We start from the raw sequence: 23,861 nt of genomic DNA, 5'->3' as shown, positions 1-23,861 counted from the left end.
GCATTACAGCTTATAAAACTGGGAAGATTTGTATACCAAGTCTACTTCATTGCTTTGTTCTCTCTCGGATTTTTTTGTAAATGCAGGAGGAAGAACTGTTATAAGTTTTCTATTCTATTTGCAGTGGGTTATTTTTGTGTGTGTGTGTCAGAAGCAACCTGAGTTGCTTCTGGCGTGAGAGAATTGGCCGTCTGCAAGGACGTTGCCCAGAGAATGCCCGGATGTTTTGATGTTTTTACCATCCTTGTGGGAGGTTTCTCTCATGTCCCCGCATGGAGCTGGAGCTGATAGAGGGAGCTCCCCGGGTGGGATTCGAACCTGGCAGCCTTCTAAAGGGGAGCTAGAGCAGAATTTAGGCTGCTTGAGAGACAGCCAGAGGCAGGACCCATGGTCTCCAGTATTTTCAGGTGCTCAGTCCTTGAGAGGTCTCCTTTGGCCCATAGCCTTCAAATTGGGATTTATTTTGTTTCAGTGAGCTCTGAGTCTATTTTCCATGCACTTAGTGCATGACTGAGTGGGTAGTATTTTTCCTTCTGTCTGCCCAGGATGAAGCAGTGGAGCGCAGCAGTATCCCAGAAGTTCCAAAGGAACATTTTGGCCAGAGGATCCTTGTGAAGTGTTTGTCTTTAAAGTAAGTTGCTCTTGAATCAAGAACACACAGTCAGGAGGCCCTAGCAAGAAACCTTGACTTTTGGGTTCAGTACAGAGTTTTTCAGTTTGAGATGTCATTGAAAGAAGGATGTTGAAGCAGAATTTGATTCTGAATCCAGGGAGGAGTTGTGACTGTGTATGTGTTTGCTGTGTTAAAACAAGTTTATGTCTGTGTGGCAGACTGCTATGATGCACTGAAAATAGACTGCTGGCACATGACAGAGATCCCCTGTGTGGAGTCACTTATGTTGTGTTGACAGCAGAAAACTATTTTCATGGAGAGTTCAGGTTATGTTCTGGTCTCTATAGTTCTGGCAAACCAACCCAAAGAAAATTTAAAAAATATATCTTTGGGTTGGTTTGTCAGAGATCCCCTGTGTGGAGTCACTTATGTTGTGTTGACAGCAGAAAACTATTTTCATGGAGAGTTCAGGTTATGTTCTGGTCTCTATAGTTCTGGCAAACCAACCCAAAGAACAAGGTCCAGAATACATGTTGCCCTATCAATTTGCTTGCACTATGTATGTCTGAAGGAGTGTTTGGAGATGCTTGAATTTCACTTCTAAACTTTCTCAGAAGTATTGTGTTAGCTTCCTTTTATCTATCCCACTCTCTGTAGGCTTTTCCACAACTTAATTCTATGTAAATATGCAATATAAATAAACAATAGAATTCCTGTTTAAGAACTTTTTAAATTAACATACACATTTTAACTGCATAAAACATTATGAGCATAAAAAGAAAATAACACAAAAAGGGTAAAAATAAAAATGTTGTAACCCACAAAAATTGCATAGATATACATGCTCTTCAGCTAATATACTACTTTTACAATAACCACTAAATTGAACTAATTTATTTTAATAGAATATCTCTTATGATAGCTATCCAGTATTGCCACACACTGCAAATACATATATGTATGTTTTCTCTCATTCCTGAACTGTTCTGAAACCAGTTTTCAAGTATCTTGCATGGGGTACTTAGAGGCCTGCTTATTTTTATTTTAAAGTGGAGATTCTTGAGAATTCAAATTGCCATTCTAGATTCCATGTGAAATTCTGAATACTTTAATTAGCCAGAAAAGGGGACAGCTCTGAGTAGCTCATGTGCCCTTGGAAGCTGCCCTTTGGTGTATAATGACAGTTTTCTTAATAATTGTCCTCTCTCTTTCCCTCTCCCCCTCCCCCTCCTCCTTACTCTCTCTGCCCACCCCCCACCCCCCAAATATGTATCCATGGAGTAGATTTGAAATCGAGATTGAGCCAATCTTCGGATCATTGGCACTCTATGATGTGAAAGAAAAGAAGAAGGTATATTTGGTTTCCTTTAACTTGTTCTGCCTGAACAGATGTAGTAGTCAGTGATGTTGAACGACTCTTGCCTTTCACTGACAACCAGATCCAGATTTTAAGGAAGACTTTGACACCAGTGGCAATTTGTGGTGATCAGGATGCTGTTGATAGATTAGTTACATATTGATGGGAAATGCTTGACTGAATTGACTGATTATGTCAGAGAGATGTTTATCATGGCAACCCAAGTACAGAAACAGCTGATTTGAAGCTTTTCTACAGTCTGTTTTGTCCACCACAAGACGTAAGGCTTCTTTTTCTCTAAATAGTGCCCTGCCTTCATTCAGTGAAATAGTTTTCTCAGTTCTTAGTATAAAGAGCCGCCTTTTAGGTAAAGGTTTCAAAGAAAGGAGAATGGTTCACTTGAGATGAGCCATGAGGAAGTGGTTATATATTTTACCCTTCCCTGACCAAAAGCACTGCTTTGTTAGACAAAGGAGCCTCCAGCCATGATAGAAAGCCCCACTGGACACAGGCCTTTCTGCCTTTGTTTTCTGTGTTTCTCTTTTCCCTCCCGTCATTGGCCACTAAAATAAGTTTAGTATTAACTCAAGAGACTACAGTGTGGTATGAGGTAGTTGTGGCAGAAGCTAGTAAGAAGAACACCTCTTTTGTTAGAGTTGGACTGGCATAGCAGTCCACACTTCAGTGTCACAGGAAGTACAATTAGCCTGGCAGATTTGAGGTGTAGAGTTTATCTTGGTTGGTTGGTTATGGACCATTACGTTGTTTTTATTTTTGCTATTGTAGCAGGTGGTTTCTGGCATGTGTAGTAACTCTCTTTGGCTACTATTCCTTCCTCATTCTTCTAGATTTCTGAAAATTTTTATTTTGATCTTAATTCGGAGCACATGAAGAGCCTGCTGAGAGCGCACAGTGCCCACCCTGCCATCTCCACACTGGCCCGTTCAGCAGTCTTTTCTCTCACACATCCTTCTCCAGATGTATTTTTGGTGATCAAGGTGAGATGCCAAGCCCTCAGTTGTACTTCCAAAGTTCTATAAAATTAATGCTGTGGGTGGAATATAGGCAGAGCTGTTCTCTGACAGGCAGGGGAGAAGTCATTCTCACACATGAAAGAAAATTTGTAGTCCTTTTGAATATGGAGAAAGCAGAGTGGGGACAGTAACATTTTCAGTAGAATAGTGCTCTTATGTCCCATCCCTATCTGTTTGCTCCTTCCTGTGACTAGCAGAAGCATAACAAATTACTTAAAACAAATAGCATATTTTTTAAAAAAAAAACATTGGAATTGCATGCATACATTGCTTTTGTTTAAAAAACAACAAGCTTTATTTTTGATTTTAATGCTAATCCCAGCAGTGTCAGCCATGAAGTACAGAGATATACAATTGAATACTAAATGATCCATGCAATCACATTTTCAATTTCTATGGACAGATGTGAAAGCTGGACACTGAAGAAAAATGATAGGATGAAAATCAGCTCACTGAAATGTGGTGTGGGATATTTGTTCTGAAGATACTCTGGATTGCTAAAAACATAAATGAATGGGTCTTGGAGCAAATCAGGTGTGAACTTTGCTTAGAAGATAACTAAGACTGACATACTTGGGCATATCATGAAAAGAGACAACTCACCAGAAAAGATAATATTTAAAAAGATGTAGGGCAGTAGGAAAAGAGAAAGAACAAATTTTAGATGGATAAGACAATCAGGGAAGCCAATGCTCTGAGTCTACAAGGACTGTTGAGGTGACTTGAAGGGCCTTTATTCATAGGGTCAACATAAGTCAAAGTTGATTTGAAGGCAGCTAACCACAGCAAAGGTTGTAACCTCTGCTTAATAAATCATGGATAGTAGCTTCTCTGGCCAGAGCTATAAGACAGAACGTGACACAGAGCTCACAACAATTTTGGTTGCATTCTCAGGAATGTAGGGACATTTGTTAAATTTAACCAGTAACCTGATTTTCTTCTTCTGCCCAGCTGGAAAAGGTGCTGCAGCAAGGGGACATTAGTGAGTGCTGTGAACCATACATGGTCATGAAGGAAACAGATACATTAAAGGTAAATAAGAATGAAAGACAGAATAGCTGGTGAAGACACAGTCATAGACTATTAGGCATGTCTCAGAACTCCACTTACACCAGAATCATTCCCTCTGTTGTCTGAGGTATCCCCCCCCCCCCCCCAACTGAAATACTCATGGTTTGACTCACCGGGTTAATTTATTGTAGATAAACTAAGGGTTCAACAAATAAAATTCTATCTGGAGAAAAGAAAATATTCCTTCTGCAAGATATTTATGCATTATTTGCTTCCTACTAAATTTGAGAAGTGTTCTATTACTTATCCTCACTACAGTAGAGTCTCACTTATCCAACACTAACTTATCCAACGTTCTGGATTATCCAACGCATTTTTGTAGTCAATGTTTTCAAAATATTGTGATATTTTGATGCTAAATTCATAAATACAGTAATTACTACATAGCATTACTGCATATTGAACTACTTTTTCAGTCAGATTTGTGGTATAACATGACGTTTTGGTGCTTAATTTGTAAAATCATAACCTATTTTGATGTTTAATAGGATTTTTCTTAATCTCTCCTTATTATCCAACATATTCGCTTATCCAACGTTCTGCTGGCCCGTTTATGTTGGATAAGTGAGACTCTACTGTATTTCTAAATAATAACACAGTACATTGATAACATGTTATTTTGCACTTTTTTAAAAAGGGTCCCAAGTTCCCCAGCAGGGTCCTCTGCATCTTCAGTGTTGAACCACAAGCTATCCTTCTTTCTTCCAAACTGAATTACTGCACACACTGGCTTCATTGTGATCTCTGAGCTTCCAAGTAGCACTACTAGCCTTGCCTAGAAGCCATATGTAGCTTTCCATGGAATTAGTGGCAGAGTACCTGCAGCTGTCTATTGCCTCTTTGTGGGTGGCTAATTTGTGCTCCCAGCCCAAAAAAAGTTGCCAGGCATCAACAACAGGAGGGGGCAGTGTGGCATGAACCAGTATTTGAACCATGTGTTTTTTCTCGGTTGAATAAAACTACACCCCTGCAATGAATAATGAGACCAGATTCTTTACTGTACAATTACAAATAGAGTGAGATTATATTTACATTAGATTTGCAGCATTATTTTGCTCTAGCTATCAAAAACACCTTTGCATTTGTCTGATGTATTGCTTGAAACTCTGATTCCATCACAGTGATGATCTTTTACCCCTTGTGTCTCCAGAACAAGGAGAAGCTGGAGAAGCTGCGAGTGGCAGGAGAGCAATTCTGCAACCGCTTGGGGCGCTACCGCATGCCCTTTGCCTGGACTGCTATCCACCTCATGAATATCATCAACAGCACTGGTCTGCTGGAGAGGGATGCTTCCGAATCTGAGAGCGGTAAATTGAGATAATACAGCCCCACTCAATGCAAAAAGACTGTGTTCTCACTCGTTTGTGCTCTCTTCTGAGGATTTTGCTGTTTGCTGTTCAAATTATGCTGATTTTGAAAGTTCAAAACAGCATTACTGGGTGGAACTGTAATTGCATGGCTTGTGGAGAAGGAAGTGTGGCAGGAACAGAGAAATATGTTGCAAAGGATACTCTATATCCTAAATCAGATACAGGATGACATGTGATTGGCTCAGTATGGACAGACGCACTGCAGTCCGCTCCAGGTGTCACAGTAGTATGTTAGAGGTGACCCATAGCATATTAGCATTGCAGTCAGTATAAAAAAAACAACAATAAATAAGTTGGCCAAGACTTGGGTTCACAGTATGAAGATGAAAAATATTTGCTGAGCTTAGGGCTGGAGGCACCCAGAAAATGTGGGGGAAAAACACTTGAAAGAATAGCTCTCTATTAATCTGTAGGTCCTCTGGCACAAATCTATGATCAACTTGTGTTGGAAGTTGACATAGAGTTGCATTGGAGGAACTAGAGATTCTTAGAGAGAATATTTTTTAATTAAATCTGAATAATAAATCTAAAATTTTAAATATGGAGGGCCAATTGTGTGTGTGTTTATGGCAGAAAATTATGCTGAAACAAAGGAAGCTACAATTTCTATATTTACTCTCCTTTTTAAAAATACAGGCCTGCTGCTTTCTCCCTTTTTCAGTAAATTAATGGTGGCAGTTTGAAGATGAGTGTTGTCTCTGAGGAACAGTTTCTGTGGTTTTTATAGCTTAGATCCCAAGTGCAATTTGCTACCAACATAATGCCATGCCTCCTTCCTTTTCTACAGCGTGCTAAGAGACTTTTAAAAGAAAATTTAATGGCTTAGCTGCAGGGGCCTTTCACCACATCTGCCAACATTTATCACAGTCATCAATAGTAAGCTTTTTTGAATTCATGCAAATAGATAAGTCAGTAGAAAAGATCCTGATACTTGATAAGATGGAAGATAGTAGGAAAAGAGAAAGGTTGGCTTTGATTAGTTAGCCCTTAAGAACTTTGTATGAAATAACTGGCATATTCATTAACTGTATTTAATGTATTTGCCTTGCTCATATGGTGAAGGGTTACAGTCTATATTTGGCAAACTGCATATTTTTAATGCTGAAATGTGGGTCTTAATGTAAATTGTAAGAGTTTTGTCAAATTAAACAATGCGGTAATTAACAGCAACAGCTGTTAGGTGGATCTGTAATTGGCTAAGTGAACGAACCCAAAGAGTGCTCACCAATGCGTCTTCTTCACCCTGGAAAGAAGTCATGAGTGGAGTGCCATAAGCAGGGTTCTGTCCTGGGCCTGGTTCTGTTTAACATCTTTATTAATGACTTTGATGAAGGGCTAGAAGCCATGATCATCAAGTTTGCAGATGATACCAAAATGGGAGGGATAGCAGGAGCAGAATCCAAAATGATTTTAACAGATTAGCGAAATGGGTTGAAACTAACAAAATGAAGTTCAACAGGGACAAATGCAAGATACTCCACTTAGGCAGAAAAAATGAAATGCAAAGATACAGAATGGGGGACCCCTGGCTCGACAGCAGTACGTGTGAAAAAGATCTTGGAGTCCTCGTGGACAACAAGTTAAACATGAGCCTACAATGTGATGCGGCGGCAAAAAAAGTCAATGGGATTTTGGCCTGCTTAAATAGGAGTACAGTGTCTAGATCCGGGGAAGTCATGCTCCCCCTCTATTCTGTCTTCGTCAGACCACACCTGGAATCACAATGTGTCCAGTTCTGGGCACCGCAATTGAAGGGAGATGTTGACAAGCTGGAAAGTGTCCAGAGGAGGGCGATTAAAATGATCAAGGGTCTGGAGAACAAGCTCTATGAGGAGCGGCTTAAAGAGCTGGGCATGTTTAGCCTGCAGCAGAGAAGGCTGAGAGGAGACATGATAGCCATGTATAAATATGTGAGGGGAAGTCATAGGGAGGAGGGAGCAAGCTTGTTTTCTGCTGCCCTGGAGACTAGGATGCGGAACAATGGCTTTAAACTACAGGAGAGGAGATTTCACCTGAACATTAGGAAGAACTTCCTAACTGTGTGAGCTGTTGGAACAGTGGAAAACCCTGCCCCAGAGTGTGGTGGAGGCTCCTTCTTTGGAGGCTTTTAAGCAGAGGCTGGATGGCCATTTGTCAGGGGTGCTTTGAATGTGATTTTCCTGCTTCTTGCAGGGGGTTGGACTGGATGGCCCGTGAGGTCTCTTCCAACTCTATGATTCTATGCTGCTCGTTTTCCTGAGGGACAGTAATGTTTTATATTTTTAAAACATACCCATTCAACTTGCTGATAACTGGTTGATTTTTGAGAGGTTCCTAGGGAGGTCACTCTTCTTGTCACCCTGTAGATTTGGGACTAGAAAGCAGTGGTAAAAAATGTGGGTTATTCTGTACATAAGTTCACGGCAGAGCTCTGCTATTTTCAGTGCACTCTCTTGATTTCTGCCTGATTATAATCCCTGGTTTTGGGGTATGTTGTCCTATTTTCTAGATCGCAGAGGCACCTGGAATGAGCGTAAGAGGAAAGCATATGAGCGCATGAGTGTTGGGGAAGAGGTGTGCAGCTTCAGCAACTTCCGTCCAGCTACCCTTACAGTCACCAACTTCTTCAAGCAGGTTTGTGTGGCCTAGCATAGGGTTTGTGGCATTGGTTGTCACAAGTTGAACTATAACATTGGGTTTTGGTGGGAAGGGGGGGGGGGGGAGTTATACCTCTGAGGAGTCTGTAAGAGAGCAGCTATGAAGCCAGAAAGTTAAAAACAAATACATATATGTGTGACAGGAGTTTCTGATTCTTCTTGTAAAACTGTGAGCCCCTTCTCTCCCTCTTTTCCCTCCCACTGTTGGGTAATTTCAAAATAGGAAAAAGTATTTAAAAAGTAAAGCAGCAGCAACAGCAGCAGTTTTACCAAATCAGAAACAGCTTCATCTAGCAATAGAGTGAATGGGGTTCATTAATTACAGGAGCAGAGTCAAGCTTTAATTTTTTTTCCTCTTGTGTCAGGAGTGACTTGAGAAACTGCAAGTCGCTTCTGGTGTGAGAGAACTGGCCGTCTGCAAGGATGTTGCCCAGGGGACGCCCGGATGTTTTTTGGGGTTTTTTTTTTGGATGTTTTTACCATCCTCGTGGGAGGCTTCTCTCATGTCCCCGCATGGAGCTGGAGCTGATAGAGGGAGCTCATCCGCGCTCTTCCCGGGTTGGATTCGAACCTGGCAACCTTCAGGTCAGCAACCCAACCTGCAACTCACAAGGCTTTAACCCACTACGCCACCGGGGGCTCCAATGTTTTGTTGAGAGACCAACATTTCTATTTAGGAAAGTTAGGGCCTAGTTATCTCACTATCAATCTCTCTGGAGACATCCCATGTCTCTTCATGTTCACAGGAGACAAGCAAAATGGAGGACTCGGGGACTTTCCATGTCATTGAACTTTGAATAAAAAGTTTGAATAAATAGAGGCCTTTTCATTGGACAGTTCTGTTTTGTCCAGGATTGGCCCCTATTGAGCATGCCAAACTGTTATGGGAACTACGACTTGGCAGACTTGCAAAAGGAGATGACGACATGAGATAGAGTGTCACAATCACTTAGGAAGTTAAATGAATGAGTGAGTGCTACTCTTCTACTTTGTCTCAATCACTTTTAATTTTTCTCCTAACCTTTAGGAAGGCGATCGCCTCAGTGATGAGGACCTGTACAAGTTCCTAGTGGATATGAGACGGCCATCCTCTGTCCTTAGGCGGCTCCGACCTGTCACAGGTAAGGTGACCTGGCAATCCTCAGTTGATCTTTGGCACAACTATTTGCTATAACGTACGAAAATCCTTTGGGCTAGCTGGAGTAGTTGTTGTAGGGAATTTATTTATTTATTTATTTCTATCATTTCTACCCCACCCTTCTCACCTGAGGGGACTAAGGGCGGCTTACAAAAATGGCAATTAATGCCAATACACCAATATACAATAAAATAACATTAAAACAGTTAAAACATTTAAATAGTATCATAATATACAATAAACAAAATTAAAACAGTGCAAAATGCTTGTGCCGTTCATTTGCCAGACATTGTACAAAAACCTTAATCCAGACCGCGTTGAAGCAACGAAAAAATCTAAACACTTGATCGCATAGCCCGGTCTTCAGTTTCTTTCTGAACCCCAGCAACAAGAAAGGGAACAAGAAAAGCCTATGTGACATTTTAAAAGGATGAAATGCTCCAAGAGTCTGCATTGTCAGAAACAAAATGGACACAAAAGGGGGAAAGGATAATCATATCTATCCTGAGAAAAGAGAAAAGGAAAAATTATGTATGTTTTAACATATAAAGCTCCCCCCTTTTATGTGTAGGAAACATATGGTAATTTTTACCAAAACAAATCCAAAATTTGCATTAAATTAAGAGATAGTCGTTATATTTATAAATTGATCCTCTACTCCCTTTATGAAATCTGCAGTATTCAGGAAAAAAGCAACAAAATGGAATGAAACAAACACAGTTATAACAAGGAAAACAGAAGTCAGTGTCACAGTATAATGAGAAAATGACATTAAAACTCAGTGAAGCAATATACGCTTCCCTGTTTCTCTAAAGCATAACAAACGAAGGGACTGGTTTTATTGTCTTAGAGAAGGTTTTTCATTATTGGGGTATTGCTACAGCTAAGGCCCTTACTCAAGTGTGAACCTGTCTAATTCTTCTAAGATCCACAACAGGGTCTCCAGTGAAGGGCAGGCTGGTGATCCTTCAGATATCTGTTTATGGCTTTATAGGTAAACAATTTAATTATGCTGGAAAGTAAATTAGAAACCAGCGCAGCAGATCCATGGCCAGTGTTCAGTGGCCTGTAAAATGCACATTAAACAGCAGTCTGTCTGCTGGGTTTTGCACTAACTGTGGTTTTTGAAAGTCTTTTCAGAGATTGTTCTATACTTACTATAATCTAAGCGAGAGGTATTTAAGGCATTAATCGCTATACCTAGGTCCTGTTTCACGAAGAAGTGGTGCAGCTGATACATAAGCAAAAGCTGGGTAAAATTAGGTCCCCATCTACACTGCCATGTAATGCGGTTTCATAATGCAATTTAACTGCATCGAACTGCATTGTATGGCTGTGTAGACTCATATAATGCAGTTCAATGCAGTTAAACTGCATTATAAATGGAGCCCTAGTTTTGGCTGTTGCCAGCCTCTGATTTTCTAGGAATAGTATTGGCTCCAAGCTAGGCATTTCGTACTTTAGAAGGAGTGCTAACGTACCGACAAGATTTCTGTTCTGCTTGAATTCATCCTCAATTTTTTACTCATATCCAGTTTTTTTGAACTTTCATGCAACAATCCAGGACTTCTTACAGCCTCCCTGGCATCCATTGAAAAGGAGAGTTAGAGTTGGGCATCCACAGCACAATATGTACATTTTAACTCTCAAACTCTAGGACATTTTCCCTAGTATCTCCATGTAGAAATTAAACAGTTATATAGCTATCTCTGAATACAACAAGACAGGTAGAGAGTATCCTTCCTGTCTGCCTCATTGTGACTTACTCAGAAACAGGATAGAGGTTTTCTTGCTCATCATGGACATGGATCTGGGGACATGGACATGGATGTTTTGTGCTTATAAAGTGCTGGACAACCTGGAAGTGGCAGAAGTAAATCAGAAGGCCATCCTGTAGCCTAGAGCTGTCATGTATTCCTAATCTAGATTGTGGTGTTATGCTCTGGCAAGGCAATCTGAGCTAATTCTGAATAATTACGTGTATTGTTGATTTGTTGTACCTTTCCGTTTCTGCTGTAGCCACTCTGTGTGTGTTATTTGTGTGTTTATGTGTAGAAAAAAGACTTTTCTCTCTTGTGTAATATTAGTTTTGCCCCTACATGTGATGTAATGGAGATACAGAAAAAGCAAGAAACTCCTCTGTCCTGCAGTTTCTTCACTGCAAGACCATCCATTTTCAGCCTTGCTTCTTCATGTCAGGCCATTATTTTTTGTGTGTGAGACCTTCTTACCCATGTGTTTCTGCAACACAGCTCAGCTCAAGATCGACATTTCACCAGTACCAGAGAACCCCCATTACTGTTTGTCCCCTGAACTTCTGCACGTCCAGCCTTATCCTGACCTCCGTGTCCGACCCACTAAGGAGATCCTTGAGTTCCCAGTCAGGGAAGTCTACACACCTCACACAACATATAGGTGGGTGTACTTCATATCATAGGGCAGATTAAATGCTGTATGAGGTTGGGGTTGGGAATCTGAGCCAATGTATCTCCACTTTTATGCTTTATGGTGTTTAACCTCCCTGTCTTAGCTCTGCTTCTTTCAGTCTTGTGCTATTAAATTCTTCTGTATGTTCTAAAGTGGGAAAAACAAAAGAATGCAACTGGAGTTTATTGTTCTAGGAAATTAAGGCAATCCATTAAAAGAAAAAACAATTCTGCAGGGAAATATCAGGTTGCCTGAAATGTTCACGTCCATTTCCTTCATGCTGGGTCACCCCTTTCTCTGTTTTCCCTCTGTTGCTGGATCTTTTTACAAACAGCATGGTGTTCCTTAAACATATGTAGTTAGGAGGAAAGGATGGTAGTGGATGGGACCAAATCTTACATAATGGAAATAGTTTTGTCTTGCTCTGTCTGGCAGTACTCACTAGCACTTTTAAATGAGGCCATTCGTGTTTAGGACTCTGCTGTCATGTGTCAGGATGTAGGTTGATCTGTAGCTTTAAATGCTCAGAATTGTCAGATTACAGTGCCAAGATTTTGGCCCTAACTGTTAGCAGCTGTTGTCATCAAACTAGGTACTAAGCCAGTTCCATCATGCAGGAAGTAAAGCTTTAGTTCTTTAACAGCCACTGCAATGGCTCCATCCTGGTGTTTGATCTCAGGAAGCAGGAATAATACTTCTCTCATTCCTGAGTCCTTTTGGTACCAAGGGTTGTGTTACAGCACAGAACCCCCACCAACACTGAGTAACATACTTAAAGAAGAGAAATGATAAGCTCCTTATGTCAGAATCATCTCAGATGCAGCAGATAACTGTTCAGATGGCATCTCTGTAATTTGCAAGGTTACTTCTGTTGCTTGTGTTCAGGGATGATTTTAACTTTTTAAAAAGCTCCTTGAATGATTTGCAGTTAACTCCTGTGCGAAGGTGACATGTGCCTCTTCCACCTGTGCAAGCTCAATTCAGCTATGGATGGAAATTGCTTGTGGTGAAGCTGGGCATTCCTCTCAGCTCACTCTTGATCCCTGAGCTAAACACATTTCTATTCTTACACACAGCTCTCTTGCAGGATGCATGCAAATAGCTGTCACGAAGCTCCTACAGCCTTTAAAGATGATAACATGTCGTTTTCAGCTCTGAAGGTAGCAGTCTTCTCTATCTTCTTGTTGTGTGTTTTGCTACAGTGTCTCTTTCTAGGTTCTTAGTGTTCATTTGCCACCTGTATGGCTCTTCATCTAGGAAAAGAAAAAGAGGATTTTGACATGCCACATGTCAAATCTACCTTGCTTCGAATGGTGTGTTTGTAGAACATGGAGAAATAGATTGGAGGGGATCAATTATGCAAATAAAGATCTGATCTAGGACTATTTAACCCCCCTCCGCCCACCATCACCTTTTTTCATGGGACTCATAAGAAGGTGGGTAGGACAAGTCCCCCACCTTATGCTGTTCTCATATCTAGCAAACAGTAACTTTGAGAGAAAATCCCAGCATCCTGGCCACATTTGATAAATATGTAGCATCTTTCTCCAGGAACTACCTCCACCTGTCTTGCCTTGCCTGTTCTTGGATCAACTGCAGCTTTTCAGTCTGTTGAGTCATTTGAGTAGCTCCAAAGAGTAATTAGATGATGATGATTGTATGATGTTGCAAATGTGCTTGGGTAGCAGGGGACCTGGAAGGGGTTATCACTTAGCAATGAAGGCTAACAGCTCTCTGTCTCTCCCTTGCTAGAAGTTTTCTGATGCTTCATTAGCCCTCATTTACAAGCCCCCCAGAACTGCTTACCTCTGGGCTGTCAGTATAGCAACATCTCTCAGGCCTTCTTAAGAAGGGACTGTGCCCTCATATTTGTTGTCTCATGCTACCTAGCAAAGCTTGACAGCATCTCAGCTTGGCCCTCTGGCCTCAGAGGAAGGTGCCAGATAGCTGCTGTTACAACTGGGATGGGTGGTGCCTTCATGAGTCATGAAGGATGCTGGCTTTCCCCATCAGCATTGCAAGCATAGCAAAGTAATGATGCCACTGCTGATAGATGACAAGGTGATTTTCAGGAGGGACATTTGCCCCCATGTGGGGGGATGTCTGCAAGAACTGCCATTCTGGCTGCTGTTTTTGGCACTGGATAACAAGTACTTAGTGATAATGGTACACTGAGCTCTGACAGCCCTAATCCTTCCCCCTCCAAAGCCCCTGCTGTTTATGCTGTTAAAGCAGACGGCACCTTAAAAGAGATTTGGATAAGCTGAAAATAAGCTTATGAGCTTAAAACAGTTTCTGGATCTGGCTTGGAAAGCATCCCCCCCTCAAGTAATATAACAAGATTGCTACTGCTGAGAAGATTCCAAGCAATTGAATGATTCTTTTAAGAGAGCTGGAAGGATTCCCTTGCAGTTAGCATAATATGTGGCATGCTGTGCCTAGTGGTGTCGTGTGCCTTGTCATTGCCAGCTGGATGTGTTCTCCTGTAGAAGAGGCCCCCTAGGAGGGCTCACAGGGAAAAAAAAGGAATATATGCATCTGAAAAAAGGTGCAACATTTTAGTGTATAATGGATTGTCCTACTTGTGTGGAAGCCAAGGGACTCTGCATGAGCAGTGCAATGTGGAGTTGTTAGGAGCCATTGAATAAATCCTGTCCTCTTACCAGTTAAGAAAAGTCTGGCTTGGTCCCTCTTTGTGTCTGCTGTCGGTATGATCATGCAGACAAGAATTTGGAGTGAAGTGGGCTAAATGGAGAGGCCCTCCTTTTCTTGACACATTGTAGAAAAGCAAAGAATCCACTTATCTCGAAGCAGCTAGGATTTTAGAGAACAGGTTTTCAGAAACTGAAGCCACAGCTAGTGACTGGGATGGCCATTTAAAATGCCCTCTGAATGAGAGGTGAAAGGTTACCTTCAGGGCAGCAACTTTTCCTTCCTGATCTTGGAAATCTTGTTTTTCCATGAATGACAGCATGACTTCAAGAGCCCTCAGTCGGTGTGCCAAGTTTTGTTGCTCCACAAACACTCCTTGCAGCACTTCCTCATGTCTCTGCGCCTCCTTCTTCAGCACTGTGTCCTGAGCCTTATTAGGGAAGAATGGAGATGTAAGATAGGGAGATGTTAGAGAGTGGAGATAAGAATGCAAGCCCTTGTGCTCCTCTACCAAAGCATTGAGAGTTACTCTTTAAAAGAAATGGTTTCCATTAAAAGGCAAGGAATAGTTTGTAACCTTTCTTGTTGTGTTGTTTGCTCTATTTAGGGGAGGGGAATTCACCAAAAACAGTAAGAAATGGTTTAAAATAATGAGGGGGAATGAATCCTCACAGAATGTTCTGTCCCAGATGATTCCCCCACTCCCCAGTAATGAGTAAATGCCATGTCTAACCTCGGTGTCATTACATTACTTTTAAAAACAGCACGGGTGCTCCCTCTCCTCCCTTTATAGTAATGTTTTTACTTGTAACATGCAACTCTGGCTGCTAACTGTCATCGTATCATAGACTTCATGTCATGGCTGTGTTGCTGCCACTGATGCTGTCCTCAATCCCACTCCCCCTTTGTCATTTAAACCCAGGTACCTTCAGCCTCTCCAAGATTATTCTGGTCTCTTGTTGCTTCTGCTGGGCATTCTGGACTTGGCGATGTAGTGTTTGCACACCCTCCTCATAGATGTTAGTCCTATGTCTGATCTTGTCAAGCTTCTGTGCTGTGGAGCTATAGAGCTCATGCAGTGCTGTACTGAACTGCATTACCCCATAAACCAGAACGTCAACTTCATTCTGCGGAGCTAGCTGCTGAGCACTAATTCGAACTGGGGCAGCCATGGTTGCATAAGGCAGAAGGATGCTCAGGGATAGGAACATCAGCATTTCGGTGGCTGACACAGCAGAGAAACAGAGCAACTGGAGTTTGTCCCTTATATAGGGAAGATAGGAGGGGTCAGATAGGAAAGCGGCAGATGGTATTGATCAGAGATTTCTACTAAGCACTCCTCACCCTATCTCCTCACTCCTGGTTTTCCCAGATCTTAATGAATCAGCAGTATTTTGAATCTTGGATGTTGTCCGACATTTCACTGTCGGGGCATTGATCTCATAGACGTGGGGCAGCCAAGTTTCACAAAGTTGGTAGACAAGGATGGTAGCCAATTACAACAGGGCAGCTAAGTTTCACAAAGCTTGCAAAGAGTGGGATCTGATTATAACAGGGGCATTTGTTGGCCTGTAGCCTGACTATGAGTAAAATTTGCTCTGGCTTATTAAATGACTCCAGGAACTGGAAGGTTATGTGTATGGCAGAATGTCTGCCCAAATGCTGACCATGCCTGTCCTAGCTGGGCTGGCAAGAGTAACTATGGAGCAATGTTATGTAACACGCTGCCCCTTGGAGCAGGGTGACACAGAGGCACTGCATGATAAGAATGCCAGCTCTTCAAAGATTGTCTCTTGTGGGCTCTGTCTTGATTATTTCTGCGTATTATTCATTCTACCATAGCACCAGAGGAAAATTCACTTTTCTCGGCAATAGAGTAAATGGTACTTAAGTTTGTATGAACTAAGAGCACACTCCTTATGGAACATGAAACAGCACTATCATTGCACAAGTTAATTAATAGGTTGATGGACATTCCAAGGTTTTAGAAAGTGCAGTCATTCTTGAGGAAGATAGCTTTAAGGGAAGAAGCAAACTTACCCCTGGGAAGACTGCATATCCTAAATGATCCCCAAATACTGACTGCTGGGAAGAGAGATGGGGAGAGTAGCAAAACTTCAGAGGAATGGAATAAGTATATCCTTGAAAGGGGTATGCCTGACTAGCTGAGACTCTAAACACCTCATACTACCTTTGTGAGGAGGCGCAAGATGGTGTTCCATAGGTTTTCACTATTCTGTAAATTCGGAACTAGTCCCTGTTAAACTATTTCTAGTTCTTCCGAAGCTGGTGACATATTTAGTTACTGAGTTATTTAGTCAGCAGTTATGGATTGATCTTTCATCAGCAGTGAATGTAAGCAAAGGCAAGATAATGTAAATTTCTGTATACGTGCACACTCCCTGCCTCCCCATGCACCTGTGTAAAGTTTTCTTTTTTCTCTTTCAGGAACTTGCTGTTTGTTTATCCACAAAACCTGAACTTCAGCAGCCGCCAGGGTTCAGTGCGGAATATTGCAGTAAAGCTCCAGTTCATGGCTGGAGAGGACCCTAGCCAAGCCATGCCAGTGAGTGAGGCAAATTCTCTGCTGCTTGTCTCCTCAGATCCTTTGTGGCTTCGTTAGCCTTGTAAAGCAAATGGGAGCCACAGGAGAGAAAAGGTTCACTTGGCGGGGGGTGCTGCATGTAACACAGGACACCTTTTCTTAATGTTAGATCTCCAAGACAATCTATCACCTTTTCACTCCTGCACAAACTGCAGGAGACAAATTGCTATCAGGGTCCTAATTTCTTCTGAAGTTTTCCATGGTCCTTAGATGTAATAGATATTCCCTTTAGCTAATTACAGGGAACATGCTAGTCCCCTGCTAAAACAGCTGCACTAGCTGCCTATGTGTTTCCAGGCCCAGTTCAAAATGCAGGTCATTACCTACAAAGTGGTACACGATTCTGGTCCAGCCTATTTGTGGGACCGTATCTCCCCAATGAACCTTTCCGAGTCCTGAGATCTGCTGGGGAGACCCTTCTCACAGTCCCACTTCCATCACAAATGCGGTTAGTGGGGAAGAGGAAGAGGGCCTTCTCTTGGAATACACTCCCCAAGGAGATCAGTTGGCTCCCACACTAATGGTCTTCAGGAAGGGACTGAAACAGACCTTTGAAAGTAATTAATTGGTTACAAGAAACCCACATAATAGCAAAACGTGTAATACATTTAACAAATAAAAGAATTGGCAAGGAATTTACTGCATTTGATATTGTAAAAAAAAGAGGCGTAGTAATCTATATTAAAGAAAATATCCCAGCAACAGTTCAATTCAAAGATGTGGAAGGAAGATACATAGCAGTTATGATTGAATCGGACCGACAAAAAATCCTTATTTGCAACATCTATGCCCCAAACGGTCCAAAAATAACATTTTGTGAGTGAATTAAGGAAGAACATTATGAAAGTAAAATATGACCATTTAATAATATTGGGAGATTTTAATGGAGTGTTAGATTTTGGACTTGATACAAGTAAACAAATTAAAAACAGAAATTATGTTAAATCCAGATTGATTCCATATAACTTTATAAGACTAAAGGAAGAATTTGATCTACAAGACGCTTGGCGTACACATAATCCTGGAGAACAAGATTATACTTTTTATTCAGCCAGGCATAAGTCCTGGGCGAGAATTGATATGGTCTGGATTTCCAATTCACTATGTACTAAAATAAGAGAAATTAAAATACATCCCAGAGATAAATCAGATCATTGTCCCATTACTACTACGATAAAAATAAAAAGATCAGCTTATAGATGGAGACTAGACGAAAATCTATTGAAATCAGAGGAAGATATAAATATTAATAAGAAGCTGATAAAAGAGTTCTTTACATTAAATAATACTCCGGAAATTAGAGATCAGATAATATGGGACGCATTTAAGGCAGTCACAAGAGGTCATCTCATCCAACAAAAAGCGGAAAAAAACAAGAAGAAAAATAAAGAATTAAACAAGATCAAGAAAGAAATAGAATCCCTAGAAAACAAACTTAAGATAGACCCATCAAACAAAGAAAGAATAAAAAAAATTGTTAATTTGGAAGAAAAGGAAAACACAAAGGGAGTTAGAAGATACTGCAAGACAGCTGAAATTTATAAAACAATATAATTTCGAAAATGCAAATAAACCGGGCCAATGGTTGGCGAGGAGGATAAGAAAGAAAAAACAAAGACAACAGATAACAAAAATAATAGAGGATGGTAAAACATATTCAACAGATGAGGAAATATTAGAGAATTTTAAACAGTACTATACAAATCTATACGGAAAAGAAGAAATTGATATAAATGAAATATCTCAATACTTAGGAGAATTTCAGTTACAAAAAATATCAGATCAACAAAGAGAACTATTAAATAAAGAGATAACAATAGAGGAAATTAGAAAAGCAATAAAGTCAATGAAAACAAATAAGGCTCCGGGACCAGATGGTTTCCAAGTGGAATTTTACAAAATCTTCCAAGAAGAAACATTACCATACCTACATAAAATCATGAATGCAGCTTTAGAGCATTCAGAAATACCCGAATCATGGACAGAAGCAGTAGTCATCGCTATTCCGAAAGAGAATAGCGATCAGACGAACATAAGGAACTACAGACCAATATCCCTTTTAAATGCAGATTATAAAATTTTCACGACAATCTTGGCTAATAGATTCAAGGAATTTCTAAAGAATTGGATTGGCCCTGATCAAAAAGGATTTCTTCCAGGTAGAAACATGAGTGAAAATGTAAGATGTATTCTTGATATTATAGAATACTACGAACTTCATCATGAAAAGGAAGTCGCCCTACTTGCTATTGACGCAGAAAAAGCGTTCGATAATTTAAATTGGTCCTTCTTTAAATTATTATTCAAAGAAGTAGATATTGGATTCCACTTCCTGAACGCCATAGAAGCGATATATAATAGACAAACAGCAAAAGTTGTGATAAATAATCAACAATCATTGAGTTTTGATATTGAAAAAGGAACTAGACAAGGCTGTCCACTCTCGCCCTTAATATTCATTTTTGCTTTAGAAACACTTATTAGCAGTATTCGAAAAGACAAAGAATTGGAAGGCACTAAAATAAGGAACCAAGAATATAAAATTCGGGCGTTTGTGGACGACGTAATTTGTATAATAGAAGAACCTAGGCACCAAATTGGCAAATGGATGGCGACAATTGAACGTTTTGGCAAATTAGCAGGATTTAAAGTAAATAAACAAAAAACGAAAATATTAACAAAAAATATCTCTAAGAAGAACCAAGTAACCCTACAAGAACTTTCCGGTATAAAAACAGTATCCAAATTAAAATATTTAGGCATATGGTTTAACGGCGAAAAATGCTCAATTATTGAAAAACAATTACCAAGAAAAATGGAGGGAAATACAAAAAGATTTAAGACAATGGCAATCGTTGAATATATCCTTGCTAGGCCGCATAGCAACGATTAAGATGAATATTTTACCAAAAATGCTACATTTATTTCAAAATTTAGCGATCCTTAGAAACCAAAAACAGTTTAATATCTGGAATAAAGAGATATCTAAATTTATATGGAAAAATAAAAAGCCGAGAATAAATTATAAAGTAATGACGGATCATAAAAGTAAGGGGGGTTTTGGTCTTCCAAATTTAAACCTATGCTACGAAGCATGCACCCTAAAATGGATCAAGGAATGGATTACTTTAGCTGATGAAAATATTTTAACACTGGAGGGATTTGATTTGCGTAGAGGGTGGCATGCATACCTGTGGTATGAAAAACGATTAGTCGAGAAAAATTTTGGAAACCATTTTATTAGAGCGTCCTTAATCAAAGTCTGGGAGAAGTATAAGAAATTTCTGTATAACAAAACTCCGATGTGGACCTCATCGTTGGAAGCAAATCAAAGAATTATATTAGGGTGGAAAAACTGGCCTAAGTATAAAGACCTTTTGACAAAGAAGGAGGGAGAATATGTATTAATATCTCAGGAAGAACTCAAAGAAAGATTTAAAAATATCTCCTGGTTTCAATATATACAAATTAGAGAGCAATTTATAAAAGATAAAAAAGTAGGCTTCAATGGAGAAGAAGGAATATGGGATAAAATAATAGTAACAAATAGGAAGGAAATTTCAAAGATCTACAATATGTTATTAACCTGGTCGACAGAAACGGAATCGGTGAAAAATTGTATGATCAGATGGGCAAAAAATGTTGGTCGACCAATAAGAATGGAAGAATGGGAACAGATCTGGAATAAAAAGTTAAAATATACCTATTCATGGGATTTAAAAGAAAATTGGTTAAAAATCTTCCACAGATGGTACATGACACCCAAAAAACTAAATTTAATGTACAAAAATTATCAAAAAGTCTGTTGGAAATGTAAAAAGCAGGAAGGGACATTTTTTCATTCATGGTGGACATGTGAAAAGTTACAAAGATATTGGAAAATGATCCACGAAGAGACACAAAAAATATTGAACAAAAAATACCCTATGAAACCTAAATATTATTTATTGGGAATACTGGATACATCACTTAAATTAGACACCAACGACGATAAACTGTTTACATATATTTCTACAGCAGCAAGAATAACTATTGCAAAAAAATGGAAAACAGAAAAGATCCCGCAATTGGAACACTGGCTGGAGAAAGTGGAAGAAATAAAGGACATGGACAAATTAACGTTTTATTTGAAAGTAATCAGAGGAGAATTGATCAAAAACACAAAGTGGGAAAAATTTGATGTATATATTAAAAAAAGAATTGAAACAGTACAATGAACCGGGACATAGTCATAAATAAATACAAAAGACATTTACCGAGTAGGGGATAGAATGGAAGTTTACACTGTACCCCCAACCCTTCCCCGCTTATCGTTGTGTGTTTTGATCCTTTTCACTTCCCCTCCCCAATTCCCCTCACTGTAAACCCAATTGTTTTCTTTTAAACCTTGTCTATGTATATCACTTAACCTTCAATAAAAATTTTTTTAAAAAAAGAAAGTAATTAATTGTTTAACTATGGAAGTACAATTGGAACCACTTTAATTGGCTTTTACTACTCACACCGACAAGAGCAAGTTTTATAATGTTTTTAACATGTTATATGTCTCCAGTATTTTCAGGTTTTTATAGTTATGAGTAATATTTGTGAGTTATACTTCATTTGTTTACTTTTATTTATTTTCTGTGTAATTAATGTGTTTACTTCTGTTGTTTGCTCTGTGCTTATTTGTTGTACATTGACTTTTGTGGTAAGCTGCTCCGAATCCTCTCGGGTAGATGGGGCGGGGGCTATAAATAAAGATTATTATTATTATTATTATTATTATTATTATTATTTTCTGAATTGATGACTAACAAAAAACAAATGCATCATACAGAGAAGTGAAGGGGGAAGATTTGCAACCCCCCTCCCCTCCCCTCCTCCAGGCAAGAGACCACTTTTCATGAAAACATTGAGACAAGTATTAGGAGGTGCTTCTTTCAGAGGTGTGTCAGGGCCTTCCTCCCTATGGTTGGCTGGATTTCATTCTCCTTGTCTCTGGCCAATACTGTTTTCATCTTTCCTAACACCCCAGGTTATCTTTGGAAAATCGAGTTGTAGTGAATTTGCAAAAGAGGCCTACACAGCGGTTGTATACCATAACAAGTGAGTGTAAAGTAATAAGAACAGTGGACAAGATACTTGTTGCGAGAGGGATGGGGGAGCTGGTTGGCTGTTCAGGATGATGGGTACTCTTTATTAGAAAAGGGGCTTTCCAATGGTCAGAGACCTCCTATGTGCTTCCCTTACTGAGACAGCCTTGCCCCCTTTGGAAATGGAAAATTACATTCTTCATCCCAGTTGTAATTTCTGGGAGACTGGAGTTCTTTCTCAGCCAGTGCTATGTCTAAGCAGGCTAATGGGATGTCTATCACCCCATCTCTAGATCCCCTGAATTCTGTGAGGAGTTCAAGCTGAAGATCCCAGCCAACCTGACAGACAACCACCACTTACTCTTCACCTTTTACCATATCAGCTGTCAGCAGAAGCAGAACACACCTCTGGAGACTCCTGTGGGATACACGGTAAACAATATGCAAAACTGTCTGAGATCCACAGCTTAGAGGCAGACCTAATACTTTTCCTCAGAATGAATCACATTCAAACCCCTGTGTCTCCTGTGATGAAGGGTTTCTGGTCATAGGACTCTTTGTGTTAAAACCATGTAAAGCAGTTTCTGCTAGACTGAGACCCTGCTGTCCTGACACTGTTTAAGGTCATATGTTCAATTCACCCAGTAGGATCTTTTGAATCCCCTTCAAACTCCTGACATGAATTTCCCTGTTCATCAGTCAAGTATAGACGACAGAAGAGCAGATTAATAGTAACAATCTTACTCTTCTTTGGGAAATATTTGCTTTCTCTTTCTTAGTAATATTGGCATGAGGGACAGGAGGGGATGGTGAATTGTTGTAAAGGGTCACAGATGTAATTGTTCATCCCCTCTCTGGTCTTCTTTCTTCTTTTCTGTCTCTAGTGGATCCCCCTCATGCAACATGGCCGGCTGAGGACAGGGCAGTTTTGTCTTCCTGTATCAGTGGACAAGCCTCCGCCCAGTTATTCAGTCCTCACTCCTGATGTAAGTCATGCATGTTTGCTTTTAGGCCAAAGAATATGTGGAGTCTCATGAAGTGCCTGAATAGTGAAACATGCTGCCCTGTGCTTGAGAGGAGGAGTTTCTGCTGGGTGTTCAAGTGGTAGAGCTTCAGTTAGGTCAACTGAGCAGAGCCAGTAGTTCAGCTCCAGCGGAGGCCAGCTACTGAGGAAGGGGCCAGTTTAGCGCTATACAATCTGGTTCAGCAACAGAATCAGTTTTCAGGAGATCTGCAGAACACAGTGTTGGTCGTAGGCGACTCCCTCCTGAGAGGAACAGAAGCAATGATTTGCAAACGTGATAGGATGTCTATATAAACATGCTGCCTCCCTGGGGCAAAAATCCACCATAACTCAGTGATTAGCAAGGCTCATCAAGCTCACTGACCCTTCCTCTTTCATGTTAGTTCATGTAGGAACCAACGATACAAAGCATAGTCTTTAAAAGATCAGAAAGGATTTTGAAGCTCTGGAAGAAACTTAAAAGATCTTAATATACAGGTGGTCTTTTCATCTCCCTGTTGTACGACGTGGTGCAAGAAGAGCAAGAAAAATTGTAGAAATGAATAACTGGCTCCGCAGATGGTATCAGGAAGAACAATTTGCCTTTCTGGACCATGGTATGCTCTTCCAGAAAGATGGGCTACTGGCAGAGGATGCGCTGCATCTCACAGAAGTAGGAAGAAATGTTTTTGCTCAGAGACTGGCAATCCTTATCAGGCGAACTTTAAACTAGGCCGTGTGGAGGAGGATAACATTACCCATGGGAACAGTAGTTTATCAAGGCCTGGAGTGAACAGACAAAAGGCTAAAGAGAGGGTTGGACAAACACAAGTACCAAGCAGCAAGGGTACAATAATCTCAAATAAACAGGTAAGGAGAA

The 23,861-nt window shown here is 40.2% G+C and overlaps 2 protein-coding genes across 10 annotated transcripts in view; one reads left to right on the top strand and one right to left on the bottom strand.

Moving 5' to 3' along the window:
- Positions 1-23,861, top strand: part of dock6 (dedicator of cytokinesis 6) — a 134,264-nt gene that overhangs the window by 50,718 nt on the left and 59,685 nt on the right. For all 8 annotated transcript variants that reach the window (XR_010003179.1, XM_062971430.1, XM_062971429.1 and 5 more), the window contains exons 7-18: positions 546-631; positions 1,898-1,964; positions 2,819-2,968; positions 3,956-4,036; positions 5,226-5,382; positions 7,934-8,058; positions 9,109-9,202; positions 11,472-11,634; positions 16,747-16,864; positions 21,921-21,991; positions 22,272-22,410; positions 22,863-22,964. Coding sequence is in view for 7 of the 8 variants with exons in the window: in XM_062971430.1 (XP_062827500.1) it covers positions 546-631; positions 1,898-1,964; positions 2,819-2,968; positions 3,956-4,036; positions 5,226-5,382; positions 7,934-8,058; positions 9,109-9,202; positions 11,472-11,634; positions 16,747-16,864; positions 21,921-21,991; positions 22,272-22,410; positions 22,863-22,964 (1,353 nt within the window). In the remaining variant the exon portion in view is untranslated. The remainder of the gene's footprint in view (positions 1-545; positions 632-1,897; positions 1,965-2,818; positions 2,969-3,955; positions 4,037-5,225; positions 5,383-7,933; positions 8,059-9,108; positions 9,203-11,471; positions 11,635-16,746; positions 16,865-21,920; positions 21,992-22,271; positions 22,411-22,862; positions 22,965-23,861) is intronic.
- Positions 11,629-15,520, bottom strand: LOC103277738 (uncharacterized). Of its 2 annotated transcripts, XR_010003181.1 has the most exons (3): positions 15,225-15,520; positions 14,558-14,728; positions 11,629-12,899 (listed from the first exon to the last, which is right to left on the bottom strand). XR_010003181.1 is itself a non-coding variant. In XM_062971439.1 (2 exons), exons 1-2 carry the CDS (start codon positions 15,513-15,515, stop codon positions 14,447-14,449), a joined length of 573 nt encoding a protein of 190 aa, XP_062827509.1. In that variant the 5' UTR covers positions 15,516-15,520; the 3' UTR covers positions 14,226-14,446. The 2 variants fall into 2 exon arrangements, 1 of the variants encoding a protein (XP_062827509.1); XM_062971439.1 differs by lacking the exon at positions 11,629-12,899 and having other exon boundaries at positions 14,226-14,728.

Source organism: Anolis carolinensis, chromosome 2, assembly GCF_035594765.1.
Source record: "Anolis carolinensis isolate JA03-04 chromosome 2, rAnoCar3.1.pri, whole genome shotgun sequence".
In the NCBI taxonomy this organism is placed as follows: domain Eukaryota; kingdom Metazoa; phylum Chordata; class Lepidosauria; order Squamata; family Dactyloidae; genus Anolis; species Anolis carolinensis.
The sequence above is the reverse complement of the archived record's forward strand: the minus strand, read 5'-3'. Positions and strand labels throughout refer to the sequence as shown.

What these genes read in the sequence shown, in the direction of transcription:
- LOC103277738 (XM_062971439.1), bottom strand. Translation starts at nt 15,515, where the DNA reads ATGCTGATGTTCCTATCCCTGAGCATCCTTCTGCCTTATGCAACCATG. An exon ending in TAATCTTGGAGAGGCTGAAG is followed by an intron (nt 14,729 to 15,224) that starts GTACCTGGGTTT and finishes TTCCCTAATAAG; the next exon opens with GCTCAGGACACAGTGCTGAA.